The sequence below is a fragment of the Mustela nivalis genome (assembly GCF_964662115.1).
Source record: "Mustela nivalis genome assembly, chromosome: 9".
NCBI classification, from domain to species: domain Eukaryota; kingdom Metazoa; phylum Chordata; class Mammalia; order Carnivora; family Mustelidae; genus Mustela; species Mustela nivalis.
The window spans coordinates 8,101,569-8,115,794 of record NC_139028.1 but is presented as its reverse complement, the minus strand read 5'-3'; the positions used below and the strand labels follow the sequence as shown (position 1 = coordinate 8,115,794).

Genomic DNA, 14,226 nt, shown 5'->3' with positions numbered 1-14,226 from the left:
ACTCAGAGACCTCCCTCTCCTCACTCGGCAGTGTCTACAGCCGGCCGCCAGCTGTCAGGGGTCACACACTGTCTGCAGGTTGAGCGGCCATGGAGAGAAGTGATCTCCCTCACCGCAGGCGTACTCTGGCTCAGGTGAGATGACAACCACTTATGCTATGAACAACAAAACTGTCACACATTCAAACACAAAAATTGTCGCTGCAAGAATTACTGAAGTGGCTGAATCGACAGAGGTGAGAAATTGAGCAAAACGCCAGCTGGCATGTGAAGAGCAACCATGTCCACAACTGTCAGGGGTCGAAGTGACAGATGCACAGGCGCTGTGTGTACCACTCAGGGCAGCAGAAAGGCCGCTTCTGAGAACCATTTGCCCACAGGGAAAGAAAAAGCGTCAGAAGGCAGGGGCAGACTCTTTCTTATTACTTACAGCCGTATCTAGGACATAAGCAAAAATTTAAAACGTGGTAAGAAATGTATCCCTTTGTTTATGTGACAGAAAATAACAGGGAAGGAAGCAGACTTGCATAATCTCACTTTTCCCTCCAGACTTCAGAACTGAGCGAGCACCCAGTTAATCCCCTAACCAACGTCTCCTTGCTGAACACCTACCTTGAGGATCCTGACATTACAGAAAGCATCGGAGTCTCAGATGCCCTTTCCAGAGACCTGTCTCTGGTCACCTCTGGCCACTACGATCTCTTCCTTCTGTGATTTCCTGAGGCCGTGCCACCCACACATAGTCTCAAGTCACATTACAGTGACCAGTGTACACTCTCCACGGGTTCTTTCTTCCTGTTAGCCTGAAAATTCCTTAATGCAATAAATTGCCATTTATATGTGTATATTTACACATATAAATGTTGTTAAGGCAAAAAATAAACTTCCAAATAGCAATGTCTAGTTTTGAACTTCGAAGACATGAAAGGGACGGAAGCAAGGGTGGAAACCTTACCAAGGTAGAATTCTTAGTAATTTTCCAGCGAGGCTACACATCCAAAATTATCTGGAGAGTAGTACACTGATCCCTGTTGCTGTTCCCATGAATGATGGAATATTCCAGATGTAAAAAAAAACTTTGTATTTTGATCTTTGTAAATGAGAAGATATTTGCTGATTCTAACAAAACATGTCATAATTGAAAGTTAACTGAGGCAGAAAACTTGCTAAAAGCCAATCTCGAGAAAAATTAATTTCAATACACGCTGCTTACACAAGAAATCATGACATTTCCTAAAATGAGGGAAAAAAAAGCTTCTTCATATGCTTACCAGAAGTGGTATTATTTGTAAGGTATTTCTGATGGATGGATTCTTGCAAATGGCTTCTTGTACATCTGAAAGAATTATGCCATGACACAAAAGTAATTTAGTTATGTATATTGACCAAGAAGAACCACTAAAGAATCAGAAATTAAATTCTGGTATAACAAAATACTAAAACTGAGTTAAGAATCTTTTCTATTGTGTCCAGAAATGGTGTTTACACTATATTAGGTAGGAAACAGAAGTAGTTTTGTTAAAAACAAGGACATAAAACTTAGGTTGATAAAAAGGAATTCCTAGGGATGCCTGGGTGGCTCAGTGTGTTAAAGCCTCTGCCTTCGGCTCAGGTCACGATCTCAGGGTCCTGGGATTGAGTCCCCGCATTGGGGGCTCTGCTCAGCGGGGAGCCTGCTTCCTCCTCTCTCTGCCTGCTTCTCTGCCTACTTGTGATCTCTGTCAAATAAATAAATAAAATCTTAAAAAAAAAAAGGAATTCCTAATATTTTGACCATTCTATAACAATCTTTATACAAATACTGGGTTTTCTTTTCTTTTCCATTTGTCTTTCTTCTTCTTTTTCTTTATACCAAAAGGAAATTCCCTTCTTAGAGCTGCCAGGAAAGCTATCTTTCTCATCGTTGTCACATCTGTCTTGTATCTCTGACAAGTTTTATGCAAGAGACTTTTGTGCCCCGACCTTCAACAGACAGTGGGAGATTTCTGAGGCTCTGGGCCCAGCCGGTTCTGCCTCCTGCCCACAGCCTAGAAGCTTTTTTCCTCCCCCTTCCCCTCCCCCCAGCAGTCTCGCTGCCTCTGTCCCAGGACCCCACAGCCTCCGTTCTGTAGAAGGTTCTGCAGCCGGCTTCAGGGCCTTCCCATGGCTGTGGCTGTTCTCTGCTCCCGCACTGCTGAGCCATTTCTCTGGTCTCCTGCTCTGCGCTCTAGTTCTCTCATGAAAAACATGGAGGGTCAAGAAGAATCTGTGAGTAGGTATGAATTCATCTTTTCTGTGGCTCCCATTCTCAGAGCAGTTCACATTTATACTTCAACACTTCGTTAAAAATTTAAGCAGAATTCCTAATATCAGCTTGTATGGAATGTGGCATTTCTTTCTTCCATATTCTGCCACAGGTGAGCTAACGGTTGTGTCCTCTTTCTAAAATAAGTGAATGTTTTGTAATTTTCATTATGATATTTTCTCTGAACCACAGTTTATTTAGAAATATGGCACTTGGGTGGCTCAGTGGGTTAAAGCCTCTGCCTTCAGCTTGGGTCATGATCTCAGGGTCCTGGGATCAAGCCCCGAGTCGGCCTCTCTGCTTGGCGGGGAGCCTGCTTCCCCCTCCCCCTCTGCCTGCCTCTCAGCCTACTTGTGATCTCTGTCAGATAAATAAATAAAATCTTTAAAAAGAAAAAAAGAAATATGTTCCTTTTTTTTTTTTTTTAAAGATTTTGAGAGAGAGAGCACAAGCGGGTTGGAGGAGGAGAGGGACACACAGATTCTATGCTGAACAGAGAGCTGGACGTGGGGCTCAATTCTTTGATCCTGAGATCACGACCTAAGACAAAATCAAGAGTTGGGCCCCTAACCAACTGAGCCACCCAGGCACCCCTAGAAATTTGCTTCTTAATGGTTATCTTTTTGTTATTCATTTTTAGCTAAATTGCATTGTGGTCAGAGTCTGTGCGTAACTCCAATCCTTTGTAATGCTTCACACTTGTTTTATGATATAATATGTGGTTCATTTTAATAAATCATCCATGTATACTTGCAAAGAATGTGTCCCTTTAATCATGTTCGGAACCCTGGTTGATTCCTACACATTTATTGATTTACTTTGTCTGTTTGTTCCATCAGTTACTAGCAGTGCAGAAAAAGGAATCTCCCACCATGGCCAAAACACATTTTATATATTTTGAGGCATGTTCCTAAATGCATATAAATGAAAATGTTTTATATATTTCTCCTAAATTAAAGCTTCAATCATCATGATCTTTTTTATGTCTACTAATGTTTTCTGTGTCATAGTCAATTTCGTCTGATAATAATACATTAAAATAAGTTTTCTTTTGGTTAGAATTTGCTTGGTACATATTTTTCAACTTTTTATTTTTGGCTCTTCTATACCTGTATGTTTTAAATACATAGTTTATAAACAAAATATGGTTGTGTCATAAAAGCATAGATTTTAAAAAGATCTTTTAACATATAATCCACACATTCCTTGTAAGTACATGTGTACTCGGCATTTTATAGCACCGCATTTGTACCCGTTTCTGTGTCTTCTATGTTCATTTTTCTCTCCATTTTTGTCTTATTTTGAATCAATTTGAGATATGTGTGTGTGTGTGTGTGTGTGTGTGTTTGTGTATTTGTATGCCACTTTTCTTCTTTACCAGTTTGGAAATTGTATACTTTATTCTGGTCCTTTCATTGTGACCCTTGTAACTACCAGAAGCAGACTTCCTTTACCAATATCTGAAGTTAATCTGACCCAGAGAGTATAACGCTATGTGAAATAAGTCAGCAAGAGAAGGACAAAGGGTGTACAATTTCACTCATATGTAGAATTTAAGAAACAAAGCAAATGAGCAAAGAAAAAAAAAAGGCAAACCAAGAAACAGACTGAACTGTGGAAGACAGCTGACGGTCATGGGAGGGGCGGAGGGCGGAAGGAGAGGGGAACGGGAACGTACTTCTAGTGATGAGCACTGAGCTATGCACACAGTGTGGCATCACTGTGTTGTACGCCTGCGACAAATGCAACACTGTATGTTGGTTACACCTGAATAAAAAAAGTTAAACGGTACCGAATTCCTTAAGCAACAGCAGCCTACTACACTTTTTTTTTTTTTTAAAGATTTTATTTATTTATTTGAGAGAGAGACAGTGAGAGAGAGCATGAGCGAGGAGAAGGTCAGAGAGCGAAGCAGACTCCCCATGGAGCTGGGAGCCTGATGTGGGACTCGATCCCGGGACTCCGGGATCATGACCTGAGCCGAAGGCAGTCGTCCAACCAACTGAGCCGCCCAGGCGTCCCAGCCTACTACACTTTAACACCGTTTATGTTCTCCCAGCTTACACACTACTTCTAACAGGTATTTTAAGGCTAACATTATTGTCTTTGAAACACACACTACTTTATTAATTTTTGTTTTATATAATGTTGGTTCAAATTTCCCCCCTTGAACTGTCCATCTAAGATTACTCTTAGTTTTCTGAAACACAGTCTTTAGAATTTCCTTTGGTAAGAATGTGGTATTAACAAACTCTCACAGAGAAAGTGCTACATCCTGCACAGACACACAGAGGGAGGTGAGAAAAGCCTGTGCGTCTTCCTCCCTCGTCTGCTCAATCCTGAAACTCAAGACGTGCGAGCCTCTTCCAGCCCTCCCTGTCCTGGTGCGCGTGTCTGTCCGCAGGCTCCAGGTCTTCGGGAGGCCCGGCTCATGTGGGGGCGGGGGTGGATCTCCTGTGAGACCACCGGCTTGAGTAGGCCCTGGGTTTTGTCACCCGTTCCTTCTTCTGTGAAGCCATGAAGAGCAAAGCTCAATTTCACTGTGTGGGTTAAAGAAATCTCAAGGCACCAGCTAGATAGAGCATTCTCAGCTTTCTGGGCTTTATCTATATTCAGTTCCTAGTCTTAAGTATTCCTTATATTCAGGCGCCTGCGGGGCTCAGTTAAGTGTCTGACTCTTGATTTCCACTCAAGCCATGATCTCAGGGTCATGAGATCAAGCCCCACAGCTGGCTCCATGCTAAGTGTACAGTCTGCTTAAGATTATCTCTCTCCCTCTTCCTCTGTCCTTCTCCCAAAGGAATTCCTTATATTCTTAGCAGTTTATTGTTATACGTAAGATTTTTAAAAATACTTAATCTGGAATTTATGGTTGTTTTTGAAGGATGTCAGTAAAGATACCTAGCCTGTCACGATGCTGAAATAGAGGAGAATTCATACATTCCTAGAAGACAGACAAGCCTGTCAAAGAAATTATCATCATCATAAATGACCTGAGTATGGTACACTTAAATAGTAGGGTATACCCAAATACACACACACACACACACACACACACACACATGTACAGATAAATTTTAAAGAGAGGGAGAGGGTGGGGAGAGGGGGAGAGACAGGATCTCAAGCCGACTCCACGCTGAGCGTGGAGCCTGATGGCGCACTCAACTTCAGGACCCTGAGATCACAGTCTGAGCTGAAATCAAGACTTAAGTGACTGAGCCACCCAGGCACCCCTGCTCAAAAATATTTTTTAACTGTTATGTATTTGATTTAAGTACCTAATAATCTGGATACATTGTGTATTTTTATTTCCAATTTTTAAATTAAATTAAAGTAGTCTAAGTACAAAATATAACATTTCTTAGGAAAGGTGGTCTTCCGTACTCACAGTGGAACCTCTCATTGAGGTGACTAAGGGACTGGAGGAGCTTCTGTTCTGCGGCCGGGAGTGCATAGACGTTGAGTGGCTGGGTCTTATTTACAGCCAGATGTGGTTTCTGTAGCTGCCTGCTGTTCATGACAGCGAGAATTTCATCCTCAGGCACTGAAGCTTTCACTAGGTTTTCAGCCATCAAAAACTGAGAAGTACTATCTGAAACTACAGAAACTTTACATTAAGTATTCTTTGATCCCTTTTTGCCTTTGCGATCTTCCCACATCCTTACTTAACTGACATGAGTCTGTGTGTATTCACTTCACAAATAGAAACCCAGTAAATCTTCTGTTACTTTGCATTTTATTTATTGGGATTATCTGCAGCTAGCATTTTCTCATCCCTGATTAAAAAAACAGAAATTCAAGATGATCACAGGGAGGCCGTGAACGCCCCTCGCATGTCATCTGAGCTAAAGGAAAAACACATCACCTTTAGATTATGTTTGTGTTGTGTTTTTGTTATCCACTGGTAATTCAAAGAGAAGTTGAAGTAGATTGTCTTTAGAGTAACAAGTAAGATAAGTTATGAATAAAAGGGTAAAATAAAAGGAAAGCGAAGAAAAGTTAGAAAATGAGAGGATGGCCTGAACAGAACGGACTGCCTAGGAACAGACCCACGAATACAGGAGAATCTGGCCTATGACCCGAGAAGAATCCAAGTCTTTTTTTTTTTAAAGATTTTGTTTATTTATTTGTCAGAGAGAGAGAGAGAGTGAGAGCGAGCACAGGCAGACAGAGTGGAAGGCAGAGGCAGAGGGAGAAGCAGGCTCCCTGCGGAGCAAGGAGCCCGATGTGGGACTCGATCCCAGGATGCTGGGATCATGACCTGAGCCGAAGGCAGCTGCTTAACCAACTCAGCCACCCAGGCGTCCCGAAGAATCCAAGTCTTGAGGAAAGGGAAAGATGACTCAGTAAATTAGTTTGCTGCTTATAAAAGAGTCAATTTGCAGTTTTGCTGTACATCATCCATTTAAACAAATTCAAAGGAAAGTAAAGACCTTAAGGAATGAAACCATTAGAGCAATCTAGAGGAGAAAGAAACACTTCTGAACTTCTGTATTGGGAAGGTTCTTCGATCTTAAAAGTAATGGGGAAATCACTAAGTAAAGACTAGAGAATGTGTTTAAAGGGTGGTCTTCCCTAATAGAGTTGAAGCTTCTGAAAGGCAAGACTTCTGTGTGTTTTGTGCATTATTCTATATCCAATATGTAGCTGTCGGCAGGAAATTAGCTCTCAATCATTTGTTGAATGAGACAATAAAAAGGAAGTCTTCTAAATATAAACACATAAATAGAATGAAATGCAAACAATAAAGTAATAAAAACATTTGCAACTAATATGAATAACAGAACCCTTAATATTTAAAGAATTTGCAAAAATCAGTAAGGAAATAACAAAACTCCAATATCTATAGAGAAAACCATATGAAGGAGCAATTCACCAAAAGTAAAGATACATGCAAAATTTCTTTGTAAGCAAATCATAGAAATAATTCTATGTCAAGTTGGCATATATCCCAGAAAAGTTTTAAATGTTATTTCTCAGAAAATACTTTTGAATCTGCATAAGGAGCTGTAACAATGCTTACTTCCTCTGATCCAGTATTCATTTAATACAGAGATTCATTCAACAAATAGTTATCAGGTGCCAATGACATGTCAAATACTGTAATTGTGATCCCTGGGATCTCTGTCTTATGGAAATGACTGAAAAGTCAGGGAAAAGCTTCATGTAGAAAGATGTTCAATACATTATCACTTAGAACGCACACATCTGGCAACAGTCCACATGTGCAGGATAAGGGGCTCGAAACCCACATGGTGGCTTACCTGTCACATGGTGTGTGTGTATTTGGGAAAACACACATAACAAAAAATGAAATCATTAGGAACAAAGCTCAGAGAACACCTTTAAACTGAAACATACCTTCTTCAACAATAAATAAAGCTCAGAGAACACCTTTAAACTGAAACATACATACCTTCTTCAACATCAGAAGTACACCTTGTAGTATGTTTTGGCTCACTTGAACTTGGCTGGGCACTTTGCTCCAAATTCTACAAAATGTAATATGACATCAGAATAGGTTTCCATATTTAAATACTCATGATATACATTTATTAAAAGAAACATGTGTGCTCTATATAGTTTCAGTTATCCCTGCTCATGTAACCTGTGTATTTCCTTTTTCATGGAGCAGAAATCAAAAATTACTGGGATAAGGCCTTTCTAGGATACCTGAATGTTTAAGAAAATGTTTCCTGTCAATTTTGGAAAAGTTTCAGGTTGCCCTGTTATCTTGGGTCTTTGGAAGAGGGGAAGTACGGTGCTACTTAAAGGAACCGCAACAGTTAATGCAAGGTTTATGACTGAATCGGTGTTTCGTTGTAAGGGCAGAGGCTCTGACTGGGACTAGTGTCAAGGACTTGCACAGAGCTGCGAGTGGGGAACCTCGCAGGCCAAGCCGCAGGCACACTCCTCAGTGCTGGACGTGGCCAGCTGGGCTGCTGCACACCTGTGCTCGGCTGGTGGCCTGGCTACCCCTGTCCCTGGCCTGTCCTCGGCCAGCCAGTCCGAGTCACTGCTGCAGCTGTCTGTGAGAGCCCTGTCCTCGCACACACGGGCACGTGTGGCCTCCCCTGGAGGCTGGAGGTGCCCCGCGTGGACACAGTCCTGGCACAAAGTGGGACTTGCTTCTTCCACTTTCACCGATCGCTCTCAGATTCCCTCCCCATGGAAGTTTAATTTTTTTGATTTCCTGCCACAAGGCGACGGGGCCGTTGCTAAGGTAACTGCACTCCTGCAGCAGCTCTTCAGTTAAAAAACAAAACACCAATATCAAAACAGAACAAGAGAGCTGAAACAAATTAAACTTCAAATCTCGATTTTGATTTCAGGGACAAAGGAGGCTGTGGAAGATGTAGGCAGATGTATGAGAGGAAGGTGGACGTGGGGCTTCTGGAAAGAACACACAGGGGCTCAAAAGCAGGCCGCCAGCATGCAAAGGGGCACACACGGACAGAGTAAGACCCAGAAAGGTAAAGATGAATTTAGGGAGCGCATTCATCGGAGCACTTCAAATTTAGTCTGTTTTTTGTTGTTGCTCTGACAACTATATATTGCTTTAGCATTTAAAATCCATTTACACAAATAGCTCTTGTTCACTTGACAGGTTCTGAGACGTTTGATGTGAACAACACGGTGGCTGAAGGAAGGCCTTCTCAGGCAGTATGGCACTGACCACCAGGAGGTGGGTCTGTGAGTGAGTGCATTAAGCATTAAGAATAGCATGGTACTGGGGCACCTGGGTGGCTCAGTGGGTTAAGCCTCTGCCGTTGGCTCAGGTCACGATCTTGGGGTCCTGGGATCGAGCCCCACATTGGGCTCTCTGCTTAGCAGGGATCCTGCTTCCCACCACTCCCTCCACCCCTGCCTGCTGCTATGCCTACTTGTGATCTCTGTCAAATAAATAAATAAAATCTTTAAAAAAAAAGAATAGCATGGTATTTCCTTAAGAAATTAAAAATAGAGCCTCCCTGCAGTTCCACTACTGGGTATTTGCCCCAAAGATACAGATGTAGTGAAAAGAAGTGCCATCTGTACCCCAATGTTCATAGCAGCAATGGCCATAAGTCACCAAACTATGGAAAGAACCAAGATACCCATCAATGGACGAACGGATAAAGAAGATATGGTCCAGGACGCCTGGGTGGCTCAGCGGGTTAAAGCCTCTGCCTTCGGCTCAGGTCATGATCGAGCCCCTGCATCGGGCTCTCTGCTCAGCGGGGAGCCTGCTTCTCTGCCTGCCTCTGCCTACTTGTGATCTCTCTGTCAAATAAATAAATAAAATCTTAAAAAAAAAAAAAAAAGAAGATATGGTCCATGTATACAATGGAGTATTATGCCTCCATCAGAAAGGACGAATACCCAACTTTTGTATCAACATGGACAGGACTGGAGGAGATTATGCTGAGTGAAATAAGTCAAGCAGAGAGAGTTAATTATCATATGATTTCACTTATTTGTGGAGCATAAGGAATAACATGGAGGACGTTGGGAGATGGAGAGGAGAAGGGACTTGGGGGAAATCGGAGGGGGAGACGAACCATGAGAGACTGTGGACTCTGAGAAATAAACTGGGGGTCTTAGGAGAGGAGTGGGGTGTTGGGAAAACCTGGTGGTGGGTATTAAGGAGGGCACGGATTGCATGGAGCACTTGGTGTGGTGCATAAACAATGAATCTTGGAACACTGAAAAAAAAAAAGAATAGCATGGTCACATGCAACTTTACTACATTGTACAGAACTAAATGCTATTTGTCTTGCTGTTAAGAATAAGTCATGTTCATGAACAGACATTTCTGCAAAGAGGACATCCAGTTGGCCAACAGACACGTGAAAATGTGCTCCACATCACTCGGCATCAGGGAAATACAAATCAAAACCACAAGGAGATCCCACCTCACACCAGTCAGAATGGCTAAAATTAACAAGTCAGGAAATGACAGATGCTGACAAGGATGCGGAGAAAGGGGAACCTCCTCCACAGTTGGTGGGAATGCAAGCTGGTGCAGCCACTCTGGAAAACAGCATGGAGGTTCCTCAAGAAGTTGAAAATAAGAGCTGCCCTACGACCCAGCAATCGCACTACTGGGCATTTACCCTAAAGGTACAGATCTAATGATGTGAAGGGGCACATGCACCTGAATGTTTATAGCAACAATGTCCACAATAGCCAGACTTTGGAAAGGACCTAGATGTCCATCAACGGATGAATGGATAAAGAAGATGTGGTATGTATACATAGAATGGAATACTATGCAGCCATCCGAGGAAATGAAATCTTGCCATTTGCAATGATATGGATGGAACTAGAGGGTATTATGCTGAGCGAAATAAGTCAATCAGAGAGAGACAATTATCATATGATCTGATATGAGGAATTTGAGAGGCAAAGTGGGGGATTTGGGGGGTAAGGAAGGCAAAAATGAAACAAGAGGGATTGGGAGGGAGACAAACCATGCGAGACTCTTAATCTCAGGAAACCAGTGGAGGGTTGCTGGGGGGAGGTAGGGAGAGGGTGGTGGGTGATGGACGTTGGGGGGGGGGCATGTGCTACGGTGAGTGCTGTGAAGTGTGTAAGCCTGAGGAATCACAGATCTGTACCCCTGAGCAAATAATACATTATATGTTAATAAAAATAATTAATAAAAAAAGAACATGTCACGGTTGATTTTCCTCCACAGTAAACATCTTATTTATATATAAAACAATAGTTCCTACAATATACAAATAATCGAATCCTGAACTTATAAGTCAGATATAAATTCTTCCTAAGGCACTCTATTCCAGTGCTATCAAACATCAGAAGTAATATTTAGAGTAGAAATTCTAGTGAAATGCTATTTACTTAAGAGTTTATTTATTTGGGGGCACCTGGATGGCTCAGTAGGTTAAGCATCTGCCTTCAGCTCAGGTCATGATTCCAGGGTCCTGGGATCGAGCCCCGCATTGGGCTCCCTGCTAAGCGGGGAGCCTTCTCCCTCTCCCTCTGCCTGTTGCTCCCCCTGCTGTGTTCCCTCTCTCTCTCTCTCTGTCAAATAAAAAAATAAAATCTTAAAAAAAGTAAGATCAGTATTTCCCTTTCTCATCTACCTTAAAAAAAAAAAAAAGATTTTATTTATTTGACAGAGCAAGACAGAGAGCAGAAACGGGGAACATGAGAGGGAGCTGCAGTCTCGACCCCAGGATCACGACCCCGGCCGAAGGCAGACACTCAACCGACTGAGTCACCCAGGCGCCCCTGTTTTAATATTTTAAATTAAATCCTTGGGTGAGGTTACATGTCCAGAAAATGTCATATTTAGGTCACATTTGCTTAGCTCTCAAAGGATGACATCCACTAATTTTTTTTTTAAGACTTATTTATTTATTTGACAGAGAGAGAGAGGGAGAGATCACAAGTAGGCAGAGAGGCAGGCAGAGAGAGAGAGGAAGGGAAGCAGGCTCCCCGCTGAGCAGAGAGCCTGATTCGGGACTCGATCCCAGGACCCTGAGATCATGACCTGAGCCGAAGGCAGCGGCCTAACCACTGGGCCACCCAGAACCCCCGACATCCACTAATTTTAAAATGACTTCTACTAAGCGTCTGACTGAGCCTCGGTCTCAAACAGCCACATGAAGCTTCTGCTTCGTCTGCTGCTGACCGTGAAGAGGTGTCTCCGCGGTGACCACAGCAGGGCCTCAGGGGGAGTGTGTCTTCCTAACAGCGCCTCAAACAGCATTGCAATCAGGGGCCCCTGAGAAGCGAACTCCCTGCCTTGCTGACCTCAGCCGCATTGGGCAGGAAGCTCTGGTCCACAGAGCTTATTTAACACACGAACTAGTCTTCGTGATTCACACTTAACCTCCTCTGTCCGGGGCTCTCATTTGCTTTTCTGTTTTTCTTCTTTCATGTACACTTAAAAACTTGGTTGCGAATAACATGTATCAATAATAAATAAAAGAATAATGCTGGTTTGTTACGGTTGGTTGAACGACTTCGTTAGTAACTGATCACACAGAGAGAGTAGGGCAAACAAGTGCAGTATGCTAAGTCCATAGGGTAGAGATCCCTGGGCTGCTTCTTACTGCCCCTGGCCGTAGTTACATTTAAGTTGCGGTCCACACTTCACAGCAAAATCACAGTCCTTCGAGAGCATTCTGTTTCCAGGCGATTTTCCACTACTGAACGGACAGCGTTGCTAACACCATACTTACACTTGTGCACTCGCCACACTTCTTTCCTGCAGATGCAGGGTTTTGTCTTTTCTGTTCTAAAAGGCTTCTCTGCTTATCTTCAACAATTTGCTTTCTTCTTACAACAGGAGAGCCTTAAACAATGCCACAAAAATTCAAAATTAACCACGTACATTACAGGCACGAACTTACAAATCAACCTCCATTCGTTCACTCATTTGGTCATAAAACACTCCCAGAGTTCCCGTTACTGTGCCATGCACGGCACAGTTACAGTAATGAGTCACACAGAATCTCTGCTTCTGAAGGGTCCCACTCTCCACCGGTGGCCTCCCACGTGTGCTGCCGCAGGGCCAGGACGGCCAAACACGTGCTGTGGGGAAGAACAGACTACGGTCCCACTTTCTGTTCAATCTCGACCTCCCTGTGCTACTATGGGCCTGACCCTGGTGCCTTTTCGGCCGCAAGGTCGACGGCGATGGGCTGCATTCAGTGAGCAACGCTCTCTCGGAGAAGAGCAGGGGCTCTCCGGGAGAGAAGGGTGCTGCTACCGGTCACCCGCACTCGCCTGCCTGCTGCACTGTGAGTGGACGCGTGCCCGCTGGGTGGATGTGGTCTGGATGAGTCTTCATTAAATGGAAGAGCCTGAAGAAGACTTTTGTGGCGCCTCCACTGTTTGTGCAACATTTTATTATTTAAGGTGAGTAGTGCACATACAGATATTTATTATTTTTTCTATGCTTTTTGTGTGACTAATCAAAAACCTATTCTAAGGGAGAGAGAAGCAAATCAAGAACCAGACTCTCAACTACAGAGAACACACTGCAGGTGACCAGAGGGGAGGAGGCCGGGAGATGGCTAGATGGGGGATGGGGTTGGAGGAGGACGACACAGGTAGTGGTGATGAGCACTGGGGGTTGGACGCAACTGTTGAATTAATGTATTTCACACCTGAAACCAATATTACACTGTATGTTAACTAACTGGAATTTGAATAAAAACTTAAAGAGTGAAAACTGACAATATGTATACGAATGATTGTGGCTTTGTGCCAATAAAACTTGATTTATAAAAATAGGTTATTTTTTTCCTTGCATTTTATTTCATTTTATTTTTTATTTATTTTCAGCATAACAGTATTCATTATTTTTTCACCACACTCAGTGCTCCATGCAATCCATGCCCTCCATAATACCCACCACCTGGTACCCCGACCTCCCACCCCCCGCCCCTTCAAACCCCTCAGATTGTTTTTCAGAGTCCACAGTCTCTCATGGTTCACCTCCCCTTCCAATTTCCCCCAACTCCCTTCTCCTCTCTAACTCCCCATGTCCTCCATGTTATTTGTTATGCTCCACAAATAAGTGAAACCACATGATAATTGACTCTCTCTGCTTGACTTATTTCACTCAGCATAAAAATAGGTGATAAAAATAGGTGGATTTGGCCCAGAGACTGTAGTTTGCAGATCCCTAGACTAGATGATGTAGAAGTTTCTTTGACTGTTAATATTTTATGATTTAACTTGTTTTAATAGCAATGCTATTTCTTTGGGAAGTTAAATTGATTATTCAATCATCTGTCAAACATGGGGGTTTGTGGGGGTATGTAAGTATTTTCCTGCTCTGTTGTTAATAATAGCTAAGATACGGAACATCCTAAATGTCCATCAGTGGATGAATGACTAAAGAAGACATGGTTTATACAAAGAGAATGTTATTCAACCGTGAGAAGGAAGGAGGTCCTGCATTTGTGACAACATGGATGGGAA

General features: G+C 42.9%; 1 protein-coding gene across 6 annotated transcripts in view; it reads right to left on the bottom strand.

Moving 5' to 3' along the window:
* The window catches only part of CEP126 (centrosomal protein 126), a 95,558-nt gene that overhangs the window by 18,052 nt on the left and 63,280 nt on the right, over positions 1–14,226 (bottom strand). For 3 of the 6 annotated variants that reach the window (XR_014298928.1, XM_082683964.1, XM_082683967.1), the window contains exons 7-10: positions 12,477–12,589; positions 7,700–7,775; positions 5,672–5,881; positions 1,271–1,335 (exon numbers count right to left, since the gene is read on the bottom strand). Coding sequence is in view for 4 of the 6 variants with exons in the window: in XM_082683964.1 (XP_082540090.1) it covers positions 1,271–1,335; positions 5,672–5,881; positions 7,700–7,775; positions 12,477–12,589 (464 nt within the window). In the remaining 2 variants the exon portion in view is untranslated. Of the gene's footprint in view, positions 1–1,270; positions 1,336–5,671; positions 5,882–7,699; positions 7,776–12,476; positions 12,590–14,226 lie in introns of those variants that run through there. The other 3 variants (XM_082683965.1, XM_082683966.1, XR_014298927.1) reach the window with 3 other exon arrangements.